Source organism: Athene cunicularia (genome assembly GCF_003259725.1).
Source record: "Athene cunicularia isolate RWA chromosome 20 unlocalized genomic scaffold, athCun1 chr20_part1, whole genome shotgun sequence".
Classification (NCBI taxonomy): Eukaryota; Metazoa; Chordata; class Aves; order Strigiformes; family Strigidae; genus Athene; species Athene cunicularia.
The window spans coordinates 11,409,171-11,432,512 of NW_020799125.1; the positions used below are offsets into that span (position 1 = coordinate 11,409,171).

General features: G+C 42.7%; 1 protein-coding gene across 1 annotated transcript in view; it reads left to right on the plus strand.

The window, feature by feature from the left end:
* The first annotated feature begins 233 nt into the window (after positions 1-233).
* The window catches only part of ARHGAP40 (Rho GTPase activating protein 40), a 29,260-nt gene continuing 6,151 nt past the window's right edge, over positions 234-23,342 (plus strand). Inside the window, exons 1-12 of the mRNA XM_026862251.1 lie at positions 234-506; positions 9,741-9,943; positions 14,225-14,445; positions 17,569-17,644; positions 18,237-18,388; positions 19,001-19,166; positions 19,516-19,607; positions 19,739-19,816; positions 20,075-20,234; positions 21,004-21,086; positions 22,234-22,440; positions 22,696-22,836. Coding sequence (XP_026718052.1) covers positions 238-506; positions 9,741-9,943; positions 14,225-14,445; positions 17,569-17,644; positions 18,237-18,388; positions 19,001-19,166; positions 19,516-19,607; positions 19,739-19,816; positions 20,075-20,234; positions 21,004-21,086; positions 22,234-22,440; positions 22,696-22,836 — 1,848 coding nt within the window. The 5' untranslated portion in view covers positions 234-237. The remainder of the gene's footprint in view (positions 507-9,740; positions 9,944-14,224; positions 14,446-17,568; positions 17,645-18,236; positions 18,389-19,000; positions 19,167-19,515; positions 19,608-19,738; positions 19,817-20,074; positions 20,235-21,003; positions 21,087-22,233; positions 22,441-22,695; positions 22,837-23,342) is intronic.

Genomic DNA, 23,342 nt, shown 5'->3' on the forward strand with positions numbered 1-23,342 from the left:
TGGGAGTTACTTCTTCACGTGGCTGAGGCTTGAGTTAATGTTTAGCGAGCCTTAGCTTCAGTCCAGGCTTCGAAATAACTCCTTGCTATTTTCTGCTTACCGTGGGCGCTGGGTGCTGGCTGTGGGCCGTGTCCTTCAGCCCGCGTCCCAGCCGTGGGCGGCTCAGCCCCGGGCACCGCTCCCGGGAAGGCGCAGGTGGATTTGCTGTCACTTCTGCTCGCTTCCGCGGGCGGGGGGATGTGGGGAGGGAGGGGAGGATGCTCCCGGCCGCCCGGTTGGCACCTTGCGGGTGATGAGGAGTGGCTCTTCCTTATCAACCACGAGGCTCGGCAGCCGCTCCTCGACTCGACAGCGGAGGGGCGCGGGTGGACTGACGGCCGCGCTCCTCCGCAGCTGGACATGGACAAGCGTGGCACACGTGGCTCGGGGGTGGCCAGCAGTGGGATCCCCAGCGCCCGAGGGGTGCTGGCACCAGTCTGGCCAGCGCGCTGTGCCCGGCTCGGCAGGTACGGAGCGTGGCGGTGGGTACGGGGTGATCGCTGCCCCCCTCCACCCCGAGGGCAGGGCAGTACCTGGGGCAGGACAGGTGGAAACAGGGTAAATTTCGAGAGGTGAGCAGGCTATAACATGCTCTTTAAAACTGTGCTTTGACTGCCTTGGTCCTGAAAGGAAACCTTTTAACACCCCACCCCCTTGGTTTGGGTTTTTTTGGTATTAACTCTGTAATTGGAAGGAGTGCAGCGAGCAGTGGGAGTGGGATCTGGGGGTGCGTGCGTGACTGGCAGGGTGAGATGCAGACTGCGTGTTTCCTTGTGACTCAGAAGTAACGCTGCCCTGGCAGCCTGTGAGCTTTGAGGGCTGTTCAGTGATTTGTAAAATCGTATAAGGGTAAGAACTTCAGATTTATACTGTGCAAAGCCCACATACTAAAGGATACAACAAAATTGATCTACTTGAGAAACACTGTACTGTGTTGTGCCTAAATGACATTAAATGACTTACAACTTCATCTAACATGTATTTGCATCAGCTTAGAAGCTGCACCAAGTTTCAGAACTCCCTGCTGCAGTAATCTTAACCTGTTGGTTTTGTGTGAATGTATTCAAGTGATTTTATTTCTAATCATAGCTCACATTTTCATGTTTCTGATTTATTTTTCCTAGTCTGCTTTGACCTTGTATGTAGAAGCAAGAAAGGAAATCTTTAAAAGATCACAGGCAAAATTTGAGATTAAAAAAAAAAAATCTTAGTGGGAGTGACAGAGGAGTAATATATTAAATTATTTTAAAATTACCTATGTGTAAGAGAACTAGATTAGCACCTTGAGTATTCTTTGATAAAAATCAAAATATTTAGTAACAACTTCTGGTTTTCGCTAGACAAGTTAGTTGAGTTCCAGTGTCTGTACCGGTGCCAGAATACCTCTGTGGTCAGGTCTGAAGAAGTGCTATGGCAGGAACCCTGAATTTGCTCACTAACTTTGACCACAACACTTAATTCATAGCAAGTGGCAGTTGGTATCTGTTCATTCAGGCTGCACTGGCAGGTGAAGCATGTCCTGTATGTGTAACTAAGCCTCTCTGCCAGGGCTAACCTACAACATGCCTATACAATAAGGCAATGATACACCAGCCATCCTGGTCTTCTAATTAATTGACTATAATGACTGTTTATTTTTGCAGCAGTGACTGTGGCATGCTTGTTGGTTTCCCATTAAGACACTTGGGCTTACCTGGCAGCAGTGATGTGCCTCCAAAGCAGTGCTGAGGAAAAGCCATTGCTGGCTCGCTCTCCCTCGTGCTCCTCCTCTCAGAGCTGTAAAGCTTGTGGTACCTGAGGTGGCTTGTGGCCCTGGGCTCAGTGGCCCTGGGCTCCCAGGCAGCACTCCAGTTATTAATTATAGAATTATTTATAAATCTCAACCAAGGCCAGGCTTCTCATGGCAATGTAAGCACTTTGTCTTATGTGTAATAATTCTTACCTGAGAAGCCCAAGCAAGGAGCTTATGACTGTGCTTCCCATCTTCCTGCATCCCTAAACCTCTCATGCATGAAGCATAGCTTGATTCCACCACATCTCTCAACCACTCCTTACTTTGTGCTGGTCAGCAGGTTACTCTTGTGACCTCTTAACAGTCTCTTGCCTGTTCCCATACATCTGAGCAATCACTTAGAATTGCTCGTTCTCAGCTGTGGTGTAGGTATGGGTGCTAGAATGGGCTACAACAAGAAATGAGAATGAGTTCTATAATCCTGATTTACTCTAAATTCATCACTAAAGAACTTGTAGGGCAAATATTTAGTTTGTGTGAATCCCTGCTTTTGTAAGAAGCCTTGGCATTAATGAGTGATCACACAAAAATTCACAGCCTTTTTGTAAAGGATTCAAACATACTAGCAGCCTTTCATCTGAAAGCCATGTGGTTCCACACCCCCTTTGACCCTAAGCTGGGCAGCTGAGGTGTGCAGGGGTTTAACATCTTGCCTAAAGTCACAGCAGCGATGGAAGTAAAGTAAGGGTGTCTTATCTGACATAACGGTAGCATGTTTTGAGGATGCGTTTAGTAACTGGGAGGTATTGACTCATTCTGGCCTCGGCAAAATCCCTGGCATCGAGTGCTACAGGGCTGTGACAGCCAAGTCGCTACAGGGCTGTTGGTCTGTGCCAGCTGCTTCGTGGGGATGCCGAGCACAGGCTCAGCCTCGCGGCGGCTGGAGCAAGCCCAGGGCAGCTCCCCTGCCGAGGAGGGGGTGCCGGGGAGAGCAAGTGTGCGGGAGCTCCTGTCTGTAGCCAGTGCTGCTGGTCTGGGGGGATGGCAACCCCGTGCGAACTGGTCTGTGGGTTTTGGCATCCTGGCGTTGTGCTGGATGGTGGAACTTGAACGGCAGACTGGATCTTTGTGGCTGCTGAGTGGACAAAGCTGCTTGCATGTTTAAACACACGTGGATTCAGTGGAGTGTGTGAGGATAGAAATAGGGATGAGAGGGCCACCTTCTAACTGATGATTCTTGTAGAATCATCCAGGAGATCGGGCTTACCAATTCACAATTTCATTGAAGGTTGCAGTACTCCTAAAGCTTTGTTTTGGCCAGGTACCCCTTTCTTGCAGCCGGATTTCTGTGTCAATGAAAGCCCTTTCCTGTTTGGGTTACCATGCTCGCACGGGGCAAGTGAACAACGGGCTTGTATGCAGTGACCTTGCAGTGAAACAAAAAACACATACAGAGAACATGGCTTATGTCTTTGGAGGCCAAAACAAACCCTAGTGCGATGGGACAGACACCCAGCTAATAGACTAAACTAAATGTGGCTTTGAATATTTTTAATTTGGCTGTATCTACATGGGCTCATCAATCTGGTGTTTGTTCTGCTCTGGGTTTCGGTCTGAGACACCTCCAGGCATATCTGTAATTACAGGCAAATTTGACTATTCCTTAGCTTGCTTATTTAGACCCTTACTAGACAGAGTGGAGACAAGCCTGCTCCTGGTGAAGGCCTGAGACAGATGTTGGGATGGAGTTTCTTTGCCCTTAAATACATTGATAGAAATACTTATTGTCAGGTAAATTCTAACATGCAAATACAAGTTCCTTAAGTTTATTTAAAAATGACCTGACAGTATCAGTTATTTAAAACTCCCAGTCCTGTGGTGGAGGTCATCTCTGGGTCCAGCACAGAAAGTGATGGAGGTGCAGTACGTTACACAAAAGTGTCAGGATTCATCTTTCATTCCCCGTAGCACTGGGCAAAGGTTCGCTGTTTTGTCTTTCTGGTGTCAGTAGGGATGCCAGGACAGGAGTTGGGGAGTGCCTTGTTGTTGTTGGAGTGGGGGAAAGCTGGAGCTGGTATGAATTACTGCACACATGCAGAGCTCTCTGGCACGTCCTCTTTATCACTTGCAGAACAGGCTTCTTCAAAACAACCTTAAATGACGCTGCTCCCCAAGCTGCTTGCATAATGGAAGATCTTGATGAACTGATTGCTGTGTTACTGAAAACAAGCTGTAATCTTATTAGGAAATTGTAGTAGTGACATCTTCGCTATTCTTGCTGGTGTTATAGATACAGACCTTCAAGTGTGCTGTTCCACGGGTGCGAAGTCCTCGATAAAGTGCCTTAATGCGAACATGAGTGGTGGTTGGCAGCAGTGCTGTATAAAATAGCCTGGACTAAAGGCACTGTAACTTCTCGTAGGGGATGCTTTCAGTAAAACTACTAGGTCTATGAGCAAATCCCCTATGGTCAGAGAGACGCAAAGACGTATGTCAGCAGTGGCAGCCTGCTTCTAAGATTGCTTTAATTCTGGCTCTTTAGTTGCTTCGATTTCGTTAAGCCAGGGAAAGTAAAGCATGGTAAGAGTATATTGGGTAAGTTATTGTTCATTGCTGCCACAGGAATTTGATAATTAGTCTGTCTTTGCTTTATGGTCTGGTCCAAGGAATTTGAACGAGCCGTATGCTTTTCATTTTCTCCTAAGAGTAAACTTCAGTAGTGCTTTTCTTGTTGTGGGGAGAAGGGAGGAATTGGTAGTCTGTGGTGTTTGTAGTATAATATTTGGGGAATTGTAAATCTAACAAAACCAGGCTTCAAAGGTTTGCAGTAGAGCTTTCTTTTGATTTAGAACTTTGGTAGAAAAGTTGTGGAGCTTTTGTCCACAAGGCATGTCCTGGATAAATTTGCTATTAGTGTTGGGAATAGAGTTTTGTGTGGTTCTGTGTGTCTGAATGAAATAGCTGTTTATGCATATTTCATCTAAGATTTTGATAATAAATAGATTGACTTCTTCCATACAGGGACCTTATAATAACATTGATATCTTTGAAAAATTGAGGTTTAAACTTCCAATACTTTCAGTAAGCAAAATATCTATATCTGTGATAGATAGATAGATAGATAGATAGATAGATAGATAGATAGATAGATAGATAGATAGATAGATTACTGCTTCAGGATTTTGTCCAGTTTTTCAAATATTCCTATATGTTGTTTCTGGATGCCTTTATCCTACTACGTGATTTTAAACAAGAAAGCCTGTGGTGGGCTGATCTTTAGGTGAATCTTTCTCTTCAGAATTAACAACACAGTGCTTCATTGGTTTAACCTGTATGAACTGTTTGCTTAGGGCAGGAACTTTGAAGCAATCTGAAGAGGGACTTTTTCCTGCATTATTTTTTTTTTGTTGTTGTTGTTAATTTCTTTTATTCTTGTGCTTTTGTACCCATCATTTGTTTTTTGACCTTGAAGTAAATTGAGAGCTGGTAAGATGTGTGTGTGTTGTGACATTAATACATTTCTGTTCTCTGACTTAGTGTCTTTATCTGTCAAAATACTGTAACCAGTTGATAGAATAATTTCTCACGTACTTTGTCTTTCTTTCAAAAGCACTTGTGTTTCATGATAATGATCTGAATTGCTATGATACTTGGTGTGCTCCTAACTTGCTCTTGAGGTTAGTTCAGACTCCTTCCATCTGTTTCTTTGTTTCATGTGTGCCTTTGTACTTGCTCCAGACCTTTGGAAATGTCTAAATCTAGGTGCTTGTTGTGTGGGAGGACTGCCTTGTGTAACTTAGTTCTTCTGTTCTTGTTGCCTTTTTCTCATAGTTTTTCTCATAGTTTTTTCTGGAAACAGTATTAAAGGAATTCCATTTTCTTGGCTTACACTTGTTGCCTCCTGTTCTGTTTGAAATGCTTGAGAAGGAACCTCTTTATTCATCTGTTAGGGAGGTATTTCAAGGAGGGAAGGATGTTGAGCAAGCAGTGAAGTAGTCTAGGCAGCTACAGATCCTCTGAGAAGCTCTCTAACAGGAGTGATTCAAGCATGGCATGATCAAATGCATAGCAACAGTGTTTATTTTATTTTGATATTCAAGAGGGCCAAGAGTTGCATGAGTGTTTACAGTTTATTTGCTGTGTGTTGACAGTATCTAGGAACAGGTCAAAACCTACTCTCGAGACTGCATATTCTAGCCCAGGTTTGGTGAGCCACCATCACTCGGAGTCAGATTTTGCAGGTGTGCTGATCTTGCTAAGGGCTGCCAATGCTTTACATGGAGGGGATTTATAGAAAAGGTAATAAAAAAAGGAACTCTATATGGCAGTCTAATTTCTCATAACTGTGTCATTAATACTGTTAAGTCAGGGTTAGACTGAAGGTGTTAGGCAAGTCAGCTGAATGAATCTCGAGCCCCTTTAAAACTGGCTCTGCTCTTAAACAAGAGGAGAAGGTTGCGTTAGGATGGCCATTCCTTTATGGTTGCCCTTAACTAGGTCTTTATGCAAGTTTGCTTTTTGTTGCGTTAATTTTTAAAACTTTATAATCTAAAGTTTTTTGTTACATTGACAGCCTGGGTGAACTTGATTATTCTACCTAATCTTTGCCCAGTTACAACTGAGTGATTAACATTTTAAGCCAACAATCTACACTTTCAATCTAAACTGTTGCTATGTTTATACGTCACTGATTGCCCTCTGCTGACTTGGGAATGCAGTGAGGAAGAACAGTCTTTTAGGTGAACTGAATCTAAAATTAACCTTCCACCTGAGTAGTTGGATTTGTAATGCACTGTGTTCAAGAAAAAAAATATTTAGACCAGAAAACAAAACCTTTTCTAAATTTAAAGGCCTGAATTTGCTTTGGTGGTGTCCTGTGAGACAGTAACAGCAGCACTAGTTTAGGATTTGTAGAGCTGGGCTTTGGATCCTGCTGCTGCTGTGTAGAACTGCTCTGTGACATTGGCATCCTGCACCTTGGTGAAATAGTTAGTGCATCAGTCCATGGGGTTGTTGAGAGAAAAATTAGGATGGCTTTTCCACTGTTTGACACACAAACAGTGCTAGTATGACACTCCTAGATTAGACAAATAATGTGACTGGTGGTGGAGCTTTTTATGCAAGCCCTACTAGATCGTCTGTATTTCCAGCTGTGAAAAGAAGGAAAATAACTGTGGGTGGTATGAAAGCACAAGTTAAGAGTGTAGTAGGGGTTTAGCAGTTGGCCATTGTCTGGCAAAACTATATCCTTGCACCAGTACTCTTGATAGGAACTGAAGGTGCTGCTGGATCAAAAATAGCTGCTGGCAAGGCTATAGCCTGAAACCTGAACTGTAAGGATGTTGTGATGGTTCTCAGGTGTGTACCAGGAATATGCCCTAATGCCTTAGGTAAGTATTACTCCACTCGGTCGTAGTATCTCCTGGACTGAAACTTGCATTCAGGATCTGTTATCTGGGTAAATCATGCAGAACATCTAAGTCAAGAGTCACCCCTTTGAAGACTGTATTTATGTTGGCTTAAAATTTTGGGTTTTTTCCAGGCAGGCCTGTGGCAGGTGTGGGGAAGAGATTGTCACAGCTATGTGTGACACAGGCTTGCTGCAGAGCATGTGTGCTGGGTGCAAGCTGCTGCTCGGGTCTAGGGTAGGTTCTGCTGGATCTGTAAACCTAAATTCTGTTTTGGTGTGAGTCCATGGAGGTTTCTGGGATGTTATATGAGCCAGCTCTAAACCAAGCTGAACATGAAGGAAAGGTGTATTTCATAAATCAAGATGAATACAAAGGAAAGGTACATTTCAGAGCTGCCTTGGTCCTTATAGCCTAGATCTCACAGTAGTACAGGGCAGTAACTTAGGGCCAGAAGAGTAGTTGTGTGCTTGCTGAATGCCTCTAGTAGAGCAATTAGGAGATCTTGTAAGCCTGTGTGGTGTTGTGCGCTGGGGGACTGCTCTTTAGTGCAAGTTTGGCTGCCGGTGTTTCTGGCACTGATATGGCCAAAACCAAGTCCCTCAAGGTAATCTAAAATCCTCCTTCTAGTTTCATGTTGCAAATGATTATTTCTGTTGACTGGCCTGTAGTAGACTAGTGAGATGTCATGGCAAGGTATTAAACAGTATTTTTGATGCTGGCTAGGTGGCTTTGTTTAATCCTCTTACGAGAAGGCTGTCAGCAAATGTGAGAAAATGGAGAGGACTACTAAAGAAGAGTTAATGTGAGGGATGTGATCTAAATTTTTAACTCCCAGTGGGTGAAGATATAAGTAAAAAGTTGAAAGGGGAAATAATGATTTGGGATGGTAGCTGTAGTAGAACTGAGAGAGATGGGCATGAACTATCAAGGTAAAAGAAAGTTTTAAAATACTTAGATTGACTATTTAAGTGCTCTGCCAGGCTTTCAGTGGTATCTCAACTGGAGGCTTGTTATTTGGATATCCAGAGGTAGGAAAGGTGGGGATGGGTACTAAACAAGCAGATCACCTTTGCCCTTGTCAGGGGTGGGCTGGGTGGTTTAATAGCTCTTTTCAATCTTTCACTTTTGTGTTCCTGTAAAACAAACAAACAAAATCCTTCTTATTTTTGTTCTCAATGCTATTGCTGGCTCCAGATGTTCCTGGAATGATGGTTATTGCTTTAGTCCTGACCTTTAGAAGAGAAGGGCTGCCTGTGTGCATGTTAGAAAGGTATGAGCATAATATGCATGCGCATGTGTAAATCCAAGTGCAGAATACTCTGCAACATAGGCCTCTTGGTAGGTCTTCAAATTAAGTCTTTTATGACTTGAAATGCTTCTTAGAACAGAAGTTAATGCCAAAACTGCTAATAATGGCTTTCTGGAATGAAAGGAACTAAAACTTTCCAGGTATTTTGCCATCTATAACTAAGCCTTTCCAGAGCTGGGAGGCTAAATTACATTTGGTGGTTGGTTTGTTGTTGTGGTTTTCAAGGCACAAGATTTGATCTACTTTTTTTTTTTTTTTTTTTTTTTTTTTTGTGTTTGGTGGTGGTAGGTCTTCCCAGGTGTCTTCAAACCATCCTGAGTTAGTGTAGTATGCAGTCTCTTTAATTTTCGTATTCATATGCAGTCTCTTTAATTTTTGTATTTGTAAGTTGAACCATTGAGGTGTTTTCACAAGTAGGTTCCATTTATCCCCCCCCTTTTTTTTTTTTTTTTTTTTTAAGTCTTTGTAAAAGATATACAGCAGAGTTTAAATGGCTTGCACTTTTGAAGTGAATTAAAACTAATTTTAAAAGAGGCGTTATTTTACGAACTGATGACACCCTCACAACTTTCTGCAGAGAGGTTGAAAGCTGAGCAAGGCCAGTCTGGAACTTTGGCTGCCCATGAATTAATCAACAGGGAAATTTCAGGGAAAAACAGGGAAACAAGAAAATTCTGTATGTTTGGGTTTCCTGGGACACTTGTTCTGATTCGCAGCTGAAAAGCCTGGTCTGGGCAGGAAAAGGGGGCCTCAAACATTGGAGTTGCTTATTGCGTGAGCTGAAGTGCAGGAGATGGAGCTGTGCCAGCTTGTGCATGCAGAGGACAAGCCTGCTGGGTTCAGTCGCTGTGGCTGGGAGTTGTCGGACTTGCGGCGTGTGCCAGAGTCAGAGCACATGTGCCAAACTTGAAACACTTTTGCGTTCTGTGAATGTGGAGGGTATCTGTTCAAGTTTGCAGGGGAGTCTTGGAAGCAAGTGTGGGAGTGGTAGGTGGTGTCTCATAGGTCACTGGAAGGACAGCATTGGAAAACTTGTGTTGATCCTCTTGCGTGTTTGGACAGCAGTTTTTCCCCTACTCCAGGGGATTTGATTGCAACTTTGTCTGTTATTACTAAGCACTAACCAAAGGAAGTCTAGCACTTACCTCTGTTTGGCTTTTATTGCAGTCATTAATCAATGAAGACCGATGCATGCCATCTCTGAATACATACAGTTTAATCTCTCTCTCCTTATCTCTTCCCCTCTCAGTACCAGAAATTGCCCTTGCAGAATGAGCCAGCTTCCTCCAAAGAGTCCTTTGCCATCCCCGGTGTCAGAGGGCACGAATTCCAGGGTAGAGTCTTTGGACAACTTGTCAATGGACAGTTTTTGGCTGGAAGTAGAGAACATTAAACAGAGCACTGAAGGCGAACAAGAGGAATGCAGCCTTGCAGATGTCAAAACACAGGAGGGTAAGTTGTCAAAAATGTTGGGAGTGAGGGGAGGGAGATTAACATCTTAGAGAGAAAATTTGCTTATGCACCTGAATGATTTAGAAGCATGTTGCAATATGGTTGGAATATTACTGGTCAACTCAGATATATAAATTTTTTTCACTGGGTGGTAGATAATACCCTGCAGAAGGGGAGTGCTGTCCTGGCTTGGCTTCAGCTTCTGAAACAAAGCTGACTTTAAAGGTCAAGCAGCAGTAAGTTCAGGGCTCCATATTTTTTCAAACAGCCCCCACTAAGTGTGGGGGCCCTCTCTCCCTGTGCAGGTGGCTGTATGGTAAACATGCTGTGATAGCTGATGGTGTTTTGGAAGGCTTGTTTGTGTACGTGGTTATGGGACTTCATCATAGTGGCTTTTATGAGAGCTGCTTTTGTGGAAGGCAGATTTTTCTCCTGATTCACTCTTCAAGAAACCATAATAAACATTCGGAATGATGTGAGTTCATCCACACAAGGTTTTTCTTATATACTTTTTTCCCCTCTCTTTCTTTTGAAGACTGCTTCATATGCATGGGGTGTTTCTAATGGGCTTTCTGTAGCACTGATGTTATCCAGTATTTTGGAGTAACTGGAACCTGGACTGATTGCCCTTTTGACATGGGAGCTACATCCTGGGCTGGTGGAAGGATGATGAACTGTGATAAGCACCCATCGATCCCACAGATTGGGATCACATGTTTTTGGGGCCCATTTTGAAGCGTGTGATTTAGCTGGCAGTACATCCTCTTGAATGGTCGGGTTTGCAGCCTGTACAGCCTACAGCTGCTGTGCTGGCCTGATACTGAGAAGGATCCATGTGTGTAATGGGGAAATGTTTGAGTGAAAGTCCCAGTGTGGTGCAGTGCTTGGGAAGGGTAAATAGCTGTCCTGCTGTCTAGAGGGGGCTCGGGAGAGCAGGGTGGGAAGATCAGCATCCGTGTCTGCCACAGTAGGCATGACACAGTAAACATGAAGGTCATAAGTTGTTTTTTTTAGAACTGGAAGAGATGTAAAAGTGACTCAGAAAATGAGCGTGCCAGGAAGGAGACTCTGGAAAAGAGGCCATGCCATGAGATGAAAGGCTGTCTGGGGTATCCGAAAGACTGATATGCCAGAGGCAGTTTGATTACTGTGTGTAAGGAAGGACACAAGGAAAAGTGTCTTTTAATGCTGTATATTAATATAGCAGGCAAGAGCTGACTACTTAATTGGCCACTGAAACCAGACAAACTTGAAATAAAGCTCTGAGTACTGAAGCCTTCCCAGCAGACTGGGGAGGGAGGTGTGGCACGCTTGGCCTCCTGGTGCCTTCTGTGAAGGAGTTTAGTCAAATCAGCATTGTGCTGGAAGCGTTAGTGGTGAGAGGAAGCTTCACGTGGTGTGGGTGCAGGATTTGGCTGGTGTCTCTTGGCTTTCATGTCTCTGCACCTGATGGTCGGAGCACCGTGAGGTGGCAATGCAGCACGGAGGCTTCAGGGCTCCTGGAGACAGCCTAGCTCAACCTGTCAAATAGCTGATTGTAATTGCAGTACAGGGACAGCGTGAAGGCTACGAGTAGATAAGACATTGCAAAAATGCTGACCCGGTTGGCGTCCTGTCTCCTGTGCAGGCCCTGTGTAAGGGTGGTGTAATGGGACACTGCTTGTGACCTGGTGTTATGGGAGGCCAGCATGTAGCTGCAGAACTGGGTCAGCTGAAAGGTGCTGATGATACTTGTGGCTTCACTAACAGTTAAAGGGAGCAGAAAGCAGCTTTTTCTTGAAATACAAGCAGCGTTGTCCTTTCCATGCTGCCTGCTGTTTATCCAGCTCTCTCCAAGGTCTGACAGTACAGCGGACTGTATGTTATGCACTCTGTGCGGTAGTGCCACGGAAATACCTGATAGCATCCTTGTAGCATGTAATCACATCTGAGAAGTGTCTTCAAAGAGTGGTTCTTCTCTGCCTTCGAAACCTATATAGGAAGTTCCGCTTAATGTTTAGTGTGAGATGGTAGGATGCTGTAGCTGTCCTTTAACTTTTTAGAAACTAAATCTTTATTATGAATTCTGGTTTTGCCTAGCTTATGTTTCAAGTAAGGTTTTGAAACTGATGTTCTTTAGTTTTGCAGATTTATTCCTAGTTGTGCCCCCCTGAAATACTGCTTTTCTGGAACTCACAAGACAAATCTTAGCAGCTCCCCAGGCTTAAACCTGCAGCTCAGCTTCTGTGGGCCTCTCAGCTCTGACCTGTTTCTCTCTGATTTGCCTTTTCTCCCTGTAAATAACCCATTTTACTGTTTTCCTTTTGCATTACTGGCAAAAATAACTGGGCCAAAAATATTAAGTAGAGAAATTAAGATATGGTGCTTTGGCATCAGATGGGGCAGTAGGCTCACACGGATGTCCGATTTAGGGCCTGCTGTTTAGTATTGTGTATTAGATTAGTTTCCTGTTATGACTGGAATTGGGTATTTTCAAGATTTGCAAGCAATACACTTAACTTCCTTTAGTTCCCAAAGACAAAATAAACCAGGTTTTTCTGCATGCTGTGCTGTTGTCAAAGGACGGATGTAGGACAAATAGCTATACAGTGAGGAGTTGTCATGGGACCATGAGACTGTGAGCAGTACTGGAGGGATGTTCTTACCTGTAAGCTTCAGTAGAACTAGACATGGGAAAAGACCAGAACTTAAGACCATGCAGGAAAGCTAGCCAGTATGCTAGATGATTCATTAAAGGAAATACTTGACTTCAAGTCCAGCTCCATTTGTTGTGGTGTGATGCTGAAAAAAGTTCTGTTTCATTACAGCACCTAAGAACACAAAGAGTATGCTCCAAAGGCTGAAAAGAGTTTTGATGGAGTCCCAATATGTTTTTGCAAGTTACGTGAACACAGAAGCTTCCCCAGAAAAATTAAATTACTTAATCTCTCAAGAAGAGCTGCATGGCTTTTTTATTATTGATGCAGCAATAATAAAACTTTGCCTGAGCAATAACTGCAGAGATAACAGTTTAAACAGGAAAAGAAGAGGGGAATGAACTGTTCGGTTTCACTCAGTTCAGCTGTGATTTTTCTTTTTCCTAGTATAACTTTTCGTAGAGCTGTGCTGGAGCTGCCTGCAGTGAATGAATGTGGTAAATAGTATTGAAAAGATAAAGGCTTTGTGGTGTTCACTGTATTAAAGTTGAAGCTACCTGTTAAATTGCTTCTTTTATCCTTGGATCAGGGCACTTTCTCACTTGCACAAAGGGTGCATCCTATAAGGAAAAAATTGTCTTCTGTGTTTGAAGTGCAACTTTATATATAGTGAAGAATGAAGTGGAATTGAGCTTGTCTGAGTAATGCTGCTGTGCTGTCTCCAGGCTTCTCACACTTCATTCTGGAACTGGAATGATCTTTAATTTTAGTGATTTTGAATAGGCACAGACATAAAGCGAATGCGCAGAGTAAGAATAACATTTTTGCTTTTATTGAATGGCTGTATGGATACCAATTCACTTCAAAAAATAAAGAGTAGGGATGATGCATACACATAGTTCTGCAAGTATATTAAACAAAATACTTTTGAATCTACCAGATCAGTGTCTGGATATTTAAGAAATAAAAAGTTGTTGATACATAGGCATGGATATAGATAAATAAAAATTAAAAGAATTAGCCATATAATTGGGAAGATTTCAAAAGCCAAATGTGCAGTGTTGTATGTTGTGGCTTTTCACAGATCTTTTGTCCATTCTTAAAGCTGTTGGAGGGTCGGGTGTGCTCCAGGGAGGCACTGCCATTCCTTCAGTTTGCTGTGTGCTCTTGACTGCTGCCAGAGCTCCCCTTTGCACAGGCAGTCCATGTAAAGACAGATTTAAGCAAGTGCATCTGACTTTCCTCCCATGTCCCGTGAAAGCCCCCACTGGGTTCGGTTCTTGTTGCAATCCTTGGGCTGAATACCGTGCAGAGTCACACCTGTTCTGAGGGAGCCTGTGTTTCTGGCAGGGTCCGTGCCTCCTTATTTTTTTCTTCTTTTTCCTCACCTAGGGTGAGGAGGAAAGAGTATGTGGGCAGTTACAGCTGCCTGAAGTGCTTTGTCTCCTCCACTTTCGCCCTGATATTCAGCTGGGTACCTGGGAATCGGACTAAGGTTTTGAGAAGAGCAGTGGCTTCCCCCCGGTGATGACCCAGAAGGGGGATGGCTCAGGTGTCTGCTTTTCTGTCTCTGAAGTGTTACAAGCACTCATATTGATGTTAGCCCTGCTCTTCTCACTCGCTCTCCTCATCCCTTGCCTCGCAGAGGGGGAAGCTGAGGCTGAGTGGCTTCAGGACGCGGGTCTGTCTGACCTCCTCGGGGACGGTGCCTCGGAGAAGGACAACATCGTGCTGCTCTCCACCCTGACCAGGACCCAGGCTGCTGCTGTGCAGCGGCGGTTGGATACCTACTCCCGGTCTCGGAGGAGGAAGAACAAGCATCCTGTGCGTGATGTCCGAGACATTTTTGGGGTGGTCAGTTCTGAGGTAAGTTGATTTAGTGGGATCTCCTGAAAGACTTTGTGTTGTGGTAGCAGACTTGGCTTTCTGGGTCTAGGGCTACTCTCATTTCCAAAGAGATGACTTCTTCTCTTGAGCTCAAATGGAGCCGAGATAGTTGGAATTCTGCATCCAGCTTGCAGCATTGAGAAGCTGCTGCAATACCTGCAGATCTGTAAGCTTCCCAGAGACTGCTGGAAGATGCTTGTGTAGTGCCTGCGGCACTGCAGCCTGGTGGAGCGCTGGTATCATTTGGAGCCCTCTTGTGTTTCCTTTATTCCAGTGACATGTTAAATCATTATTAACCAAAAAAAGAGAAAACCTTGTATATTCATTTTATCAGAACTGAGCCTTGTACAGCTGGTAATTATGGAGAAAGACTGGCCACTGCCTTTTTTTTTTTTTTCCCTTCTTTACTGGAGAATACATAACCACTAGATTTTCAGCTGCTTTCGTGCTGTTCCTCTTTTGGTTGTGGCTGCAAGGTACGGTATCCTTATATTTTCTAGAGGCTGCTGGAATGTTTCGCAGCCAGAGCTCCTTGTGACTTTTTCTACTTGGTCAATTGTGTTGTCAGACGATATTGAGCTTGACCAAGATCTACCTTTTTCAGTAGCATGGGACCCTTGTTCTCTTCTGGAACTGATTACTCCTTTTCCTCAGCCTGAGCCTTTTTGAGGCTTCTTTTACTATAATGAGATGAATTATACACAAATAATCCCTTGAATGCCTTAAGGGAATGACACTAGCAGTCTGCAACATCACTGGAAACTTCTGTGGTTTTGTTTTTGTAACTGCCCAGTGATGAGGTGCAGATTGCTTCCTTACTGTGGATTGCACTGGGACAGACAGTGTCATGGGTTTTTTTCTCTTTTGCAGAGCATTATTTGCATTCCTCCTTGAATGGGTGACAAAACGAAGACATTTCTGGAAGCAGTAATACTGCAGGGTTGTTTTAGGTGCCTCAGTTGAAACTCAGCAAGTTCTTAAACTTGCAGGTTGCATAGAAGCCTGTTATAGCTCTTAAGATAATTTTACTTTCTATTGTATAAGAACAGAGATTTTTGAGCTCTTAAAATCTTATGTGTCCACTCACTAGGTTGCTAATATTTGCATTTGATAGGCAACTGAGATCCAATCTGATGTTTTAAAATGACATTTTTGTGTAATGAAGTCATGTACAAAGATGCTAATATTGTCTTTTAAAGTAGCCTTAGTTTGATTAGACATGAAATATTTTGTCTTATTACTTCGGGCAAGATCACTGAGCTCTTTTTCCAATACCTCTGCTGGAATTATTAATATTTTCTTTGGCTCAATTTTTTTAAACTTTTTTTAAGCTTTGCAGTTGTCTCTGAGATCTACAGTTTTTACTGAGGTCACTGAAACAAAAAACAGCGGTGTTTTATTTTCCCCTCTTTTTAATTAAAGATAGTAAGAAAATGTATTTTACATGAGGCTGTTTGACTGTTTATTCCTTCTTTGCTGAGTGGCCATCAGCTTAATCTCTATATCTTGCTTGTCTTTTACACCACCAAGGGGTGGTGTTGGCTCTCTTATTTCATGAGAAGTGGTAGATGCTCAGTTTAGGCAAATAAGGATGGATTTCTATGTAAAATGGTAAATTTTTGAGCTGTTAGGCTATGACACTGGATATAGGCACTGAGCAGTAGTAGTCCTTTACCCTTGAGTAATTTCTGGAGCAATCCCAGAGGGAAGCAGGCTTTGTGGTTAATTTTCCATACTGGTTTGCTGTGTTGTCCCAGGTCCAAGCCCAGTTTTGGGGCTCTGAAGGACATATGCAGGAACCATATGCCACAGCATGCCTGATGTTGCTATAACACTTGTTCAAGGCGTGTAGCAAAAATCCTTTATTGCACAAAAGGATATTTGAAACCTTCACTTTGTAAGCAAGGAAACAAAAATGTGGAAAGGCGAAGGTTTTTTTTCCCCAAGGCTCATAAATTCCTGATTTGGAACCCAGCTACAATATCTGTGCCTTTACTGCTCAGTCAGGTTTTGGATACTTTCCACTACTGACTGCTCTCTGGGAGCAGAACTTTTGGATGGGCTCTACCTGTGGAAAATCTATGTTCAGCAAACTGAGCTTAAAGCTAATTCAGTTCAGCTGTGAGTTGAGTGGAAGCAGTTCAGGCAGTAAGAATGCAGGCAATGGTTTGTCAGTCGCTTGGATTTTTATTTCTATCAGTGTTTCAAGATGGATTTGCAGTTTGCCTCCTGTCCACCTCTGTCATGACCTACTCTCAGGCATCAAAGTTGTTGGCGTTTCTATCAGAACCTTTCCACGTATTTCCCTTGCATTACTGTTCAGTATGGCCTGTTCACACAGCAGCTGGATCTGAAGGTGCTTTGGCATTATTCACTGCATGACCTGTGATTTAGATACAGGTGCTGAAAAAATCAGTTCTGCTTTCGTAGCAAGCCCATCAGCTGTGCACTCACTCTAAAGATATAATACAGCTTCTGTGCAGATGAACTGTTTTGTCTGTTTACACTGACTTTGCACAGGTTCCTTTTAACTTCCAGTCCACAGTCCACAACTCCATGTCAAAGGCATGTTCTTGGAAATTTGCTAACTTTTGATAATAGAATAATAAGCTTTCCTATATTGTAACTAGTTCTAGCAAAAGTAAGATTTTTATTAACAGAATTGTCTGCTAAATGCCTCCTTATACTTTTAAAGATTCGCTTCTCTCACTGTGAAGCCCATGAAAGGAAGGTTCTAGGTGCTGATGTCTACTTGGTATGTTCTTTCTCATGAAAGATCTCGTGATCACAGGCAATGGGTAGATCCCACGCAGCTTCGAAAGGGGGGAGATTGGCTAATGATTGTGTGAAAGGAAGAACTGGCCCAATGACGTGGAAATTTATCACAAATACCATCTGTGAGATAATAATCTAATTTCCACCTGCCTACCAAATCCTCTAATTATGATTCTTAATTTTAGAACAGTCTTGTAGCTCTGAGCTTGAGGAGCATTTTCATAGACGAGCAGACAATGTCAGGGGTGTGTGTTTTCTGCCAGAATTGGGTTGTCTTATAATAACTTCTGTTTTGTGTAGGTAAACATATTTTGGTTTATTTTTCAGGAGACAGCAGCAAAAAAAGAGGAGTCCAGCCCGGATCAGTTGTGGCACAATCTACGGACTTCAAATGTACAAAGAAGTAAGGAGTTTTTACATGCAGAGTAGGACTGAACAGGAAATAGGATCTGAAGTAGGGCTGGAACTGTAAGAGAAGTAATCTGGGCTCTGAAACGTTGGCCTTATTTGTGGTTTTGGGTTTTTTTGGGGGGGGCTTTTTTAAATACATGGTTATTCACAGTTGTGGATTTAGTAAACTTTTCCAGGCTCAAGTGTTGTTAGGAATTGCCACTCAAACTGATAATCGTAACTCTTTAAGAAAACATCTAGAAGACGCAAATAAAGTCAGTCTAGCAAAATTCGTATGATGAAATCCTATAAACACCATACGCAATTGGGTAAAGAGAAGTTAGCCATAGATATGTCCTTTGATTTAAGGCCATGCTCCTGTTGTACCTGTGATCTGATGATTGTAGTGGGATTGTTATGGCTTTAATCTTACCCTACTGATTAGTCTTGTGACTATGCTGTGAGAACACCATTTTCAAATGTTAATGAAGGAATTTTTGAAAAGGTTGTACCCAAATTTGTCTCACACTGCTTTTTTAGCACACTTGTTTTTGAGGCTTCATCCTTCTGGCTTTCTGAAATTTAAGACAAATTTTCCTCTGTAGCAGAAACTCAGGATTACTCCTTCACAGTTCGAAATCCTGGAAAAGAGGAGATGTTCAACATGGATGTTGCCTACTCAGAGCAAGCAGCTGTCCTGCTCAAGGGATCATTCCTGTCTGAATCTAGGAAGTTAAATGATGGAAGTGCCCTAACTGTAAGAACTGAAGGATTTATTTTTCCTGTTAGAACTTATTAACCTCATCTTGTTGATGAGGAAACAAGACACTTGGTTCAAATGTTTGATCGGTTCTTGGAAATGTCCTCTGTGGATAGTGTTGCAGTGGGTCTATACTAAGTAGGTATTTTTGGACAGGTAGTGCTGTTATCCTTGCAGTGTTGGCCAAGGCTAACATTGTGTTGTGGAGGGTCAAAAGAAGTAGGGCTTATGTGTGAAACTTGCTATTCTGATACAGATCTGTGTTGTTTCCACTGAAAAGAATAACTGGACTTTCTTACTTGTAATTCTAACAGTTTTCTTTTCTGCAAATATACTGGACTGCTTCCGAGGTTCAAGTAGATTAGAGTGGGTGTCAGGCTGTTTTTAATGTAGATAAATTGGGATATCCACTATGATTAAAGAGCAGTACTGACAAGGGAAAATAAATTTATTCAACTGTGAGCTGAGTAGGAGTAGTTTTGGGTATTTGGTGTTGAAAACAGCAGAATGAATACATTGCTGGTTATGGTAAAGAATGATAAAAATAAGTAGAGGGTTTAGTAGTGATAACTTGCACTGAACCTTTTGGGTGGGTGTGTTTTCCCTTAGAAATTTAAGATCCCTAAGGGCAGACTAGGAGTGACCAGGATTGGAGATTTATCTGCTCAAGACATGAAGAAGATCCCCACACTGGCACTTATTGAACTAACAGCGCTCTGTGATATTTTGGGCTTTGAGCTGAAGAGAAACAAAGCAGCAAAACTGAAAACAGCAGGTTAGTTGTATGTCATCTTAACTTTTTTTGGTGAATTTTTTTTAAAACTAATGTTCTCATAGGTTAGTGTTTGAAATGTTAGAACAGAGAGGGTCTTCGATAAGAAACCTTGTGACAGGTGTGTTTTCCTTGATCAGAATTTCTTCTGGAAATCACTGAATCATGACATCAAGACCTAGCACCACCTTTGTCTGACTGTCAAATGCACTGGTTCTGTTTAACTGTTCCTCTCTTTTTTTCTCCAGTATTTATCCTTACAAAATGTGCCATCTTAGTCTGCAGTGGGGGATATACCCTTTACACCTGTATTAGTGGTGATACGGATTATAACATGTTGTTTCTGTTGTAGAGAAAAGACTCTTTGGAGTTCCACTCAACACTCTGTTGGAAAATGACCAAAAACTGCTCCCCAACACCAAGGTCCCTCTCTTACTGCAGTCAGTAAGTTCTCTTCTGGTTTCATGCAAACCTCTGATCCTTTGAGTCAGAAAGCCTTTGAGGCCTGTGATAAGGAAGGTCTGACTTCTCATCCTCTATGCCTAAGAGCTTTCTTTTTTTCCCCTCTTTAATAGCTGCTGTCCTGCCTGGAAAAGAGAGGACTTGAAACAGAGGGCATTTTGAGAGTTTCTGGGTCCCAGACCAGAATCAAGGTATGAGCTCTTTAGTAGTGTTCGAATGTGTCAGAGACGATCAGGGAGCATGTTACTGAAGCAAGTGTCTAATAAACCTGAATTGTCTTGACTGTCTTCCCAGTACAACTAGAAATGTCCATTGCTGGGAAATCTGGGAGTGTCTGCTGTGAGGGTCTGCACTCTTTTAACTTGATGGGTTGCCCTTCTAGTGTTCAGCTGCAGAATTTCCCTTGTATGTGCTTATTAAAGCATGTAATAAATTCATTTTTTTAATAGAGTCTGGAACAGAAGCTAGAAAAAGACTTCTATACTGGCCTTTTCCGCTGGGATGAAGTCCATCAGAACGATGTGTCTGGGCTGCTGAAAAGATTCATAAGAGAGCTGCCAGCCCCACTGCTGACAGCAGAGTACCTCCCTGCTTTTGCTGCTGTACAAAGTGAGTCCTTGCTTTGGCTGTTTAGCATTAGTTTTCTGGTTGTGCTTGGGTTTTTTTTCAAACCTCTGCTGGTCTTGGACTCTCCTGTCAGGTGTGTTGGGAGCCTGTGGATTCCATGGGAATTCAGAGAACAATATGAGCTGTGGTCAGACTCTGTGTGCTGGGTGCTATATGTACTGTCATATATCAGCCTGAGTGTCATAGTCACTGGTGCTTGGTTGCATACATCTTTGTGTAGGAACACCGTCCCAGGGTCTTAAATTTTATTGTGTCATTTGAGGCTGCAGCGTTGTTACCATGAATTAGGACAACCTGATAAATAATGACATGCGGGCTGAGTGGTGGCAGCTGGGCCGGGGAGCATGGTCTTGGCTACACTGCAGGCAATGCAGTGCTCTGCAAGCACCTTGTTTTGAGGTTTGTGCCTCAACAGATGGTTTGAATGTGTTCAGCTAACTGTTTAAGTCCACAACTTTTTTTTATTCAAGAAATGGAGAATAATGGGGTCTTCTGTTGCCCTTCAAAGGCAACTTCAATGACTTGCTGATAGACTGGGTACTCCGAAGCAAATCAGCCAGTCTTCTCGAACATACATAGTTTGCTTATTAAGGGCAGTATGAGCTTGATTTACTTCTGTAAAACAAGGTCTCAAATCCTAGATGACAAACGCTATAATAAGTAATAGCCTTATTCCTTGGGGGATTCCCATGCTCATAAAGAACGGTCAGAAACCTGAATCTTCTGTTTTGTTGTTGCTCTCCTTCTCTAGATATTCCAGACCTGAAGCAAAGGTTGCAAGCTCTAAACCTCCTGATCCTGATCCTGCCAGAGCCTAACAGAAACACTCTAAAGGTAACTGCCTGTTCTGGATTCAACCAGAAAAACACGATCTCATTCCAGGTTTTTATTCGAGGAAACTTTATCAGCTTTTGTAAATAACATACATCGTGATATTTAGTTTTATATCACTGACTGGGGAATGAAAAGCCATGATGAGGAGAGCAGACAGAACTGTGCAGTGAACGTAGACTGTAAGCACAGTCTGCCTTTTGGGTACAAATTTATTATAAGAGCAGTAGGAGTCCATGTGGTCTTGGATCATCTTGTTTAGAAACATGTTTTTCTTCAGCATGTTAAAACGCTTCACTACGGAGTGAAAGGTGTGTAGGTCTCACATTGTCTGTGGGCATGCGAAGGTACAGGGAAAGAAATTCAAGTCTTTTGATTCAAGGTTTGTGGTATTGTCATCATCTATGAAAGATAATTTCAATTTTAAAAAGATAAAAAAAGCTACTAAGCTTATAACTTCCTACCCTTTTCTCATCAGAATTAATGTCAAATCCTTTCACCTACTACATTTTGAAAGAATAAATGCTGCTGAGATCAGCTTTGCAGGCAGTGCACAACCTCTGCCTTTCTGTGCTTTGAGAACTGTGGTGGTTGCTGCTGCTTTTTTTTTTTTTTTTTCCTTCTTCTGAGTAGTTCAGCTTCCAGGTGATAAAGGCAAGGCTGACTTAGCACTCTGAAAACTTCATTTAAAGTGCTGGAGTACATAATCCAGCCAAAGATGTTCTGTTGTGCATCATGGCTTTGGTGGAGGTGTGAGGCAGAAGAGATAACCCAAAAGTATTTATTTTTCCACATCTGGGAAAAGCTAGAGGGGTCACTGGGTAAAGAGGGAATAGTCTTTGGATTCTGTAACTTTTATGACTGGATTTTATAAAATGCCACCTGCCAAGGAGTAAGAGCTCATCTGCTTCCCACACAGATTGTGTCTCCTGGTTCATGAATGCTGGACAAACTATCTCTCTGCCTGGTATGGTTATTTGTTGCTATCCTAGTATTAGAAATTGGTCACTGAACTTCCTGACTGGAGAAATAAGATTTGCTCATGGATATGAAGAAAAAATGTTAATTAAATGATCTCATCAGCAATTGCCACAGTAGTTTCTAAGCATTGTTGGTAATAGATGTCTTAAGTCTCCTCCTTTTTCTTTAGGCTCTACTTGAGTTTCTCAGCAAAGTGGTCGCCAAGGAAAACAACAACAAAATGAACCTCTGGAACGTTTCCACAGTCATGGCCCCGAACCTCTTCATGCACAAGGGGCTGCCAAACAAGATCCCCGAAGGAAAGGAGAAACAGCTGGCAGAGGGGGCAGCTGATGTTGTGCGGATGATGATCCATTACCAGGATTTGCTCTGGACAGTAAGTTGTGCAGGTGCTTTGCGGTGTGGTGTGGCAGTGTCTTGTTCTGGTTAGAATTGGAATAGGGGGAGAGATAGTCTTGGGAATTTCAGAGGAGTTAAATGTCTGTAGGCAAAACCTCTGGCTGATTTCAGGATTACCTGTTTTGAAGGTATGTAAATATTTGGTCTATTTAAGGAGCTTCGTGGAGTGATGCTTAGGTTCTTAAATGGCATCCTCATCTCTGCTTGATTTAATTCCTTCTCCCCTGCCCAGGTCTCCTCTTTTCTGGTGGCTCAAGTGAGGAAGCTGAATGAGAGCAATAGCAAAAGGTACCAGTTCTGTGACAAGCGAATTAAAAATTTGTTGCGGAAGATTCATGCTGATAAAGACAAGGTGGAAAAGAACCAGGCAGAGGTGAGTTAGGGCTTGAAAAAAACAAGCTCTTTCATAATATTGTGAAATGGTTTCATGAGAACTTGGATAACTCTAAGGAGTGATGCTCTTTAAAGAGAAAGATGGAGAAAAATCTGCAGAACATCAAGAAAGTTTCCCAGACCCTTTTGGCCAGGTTGTGGCAAGAACTGATCCCAATAACAAATAATTTGTTTAAGATGCTGCATGGTTGCAGGCAAGGGGGGAAGAGACCAGGAGCAGAAATGCTGGTCTTTACCTCACATGAAGAACAGAATTCCTATGGCTTTCGGTGTCTTGTGTTTAGACTGGTGTGTCCGCTGTAATAAAGGCAGACTTATTTTCATGAACTTGAAGCAAAAATTTAGGCTATTACAGGAGCATGAATGTACATTTTGCATCCAGTTTTCTTTTTGCTCCATAATGCTGCTGATCTGTACAGGAGGGTTTGAGGATGAGGTTCTTGCCACTTAAAAAGAGAGAAGTTCCCAGATAAATGAAATGGCTCT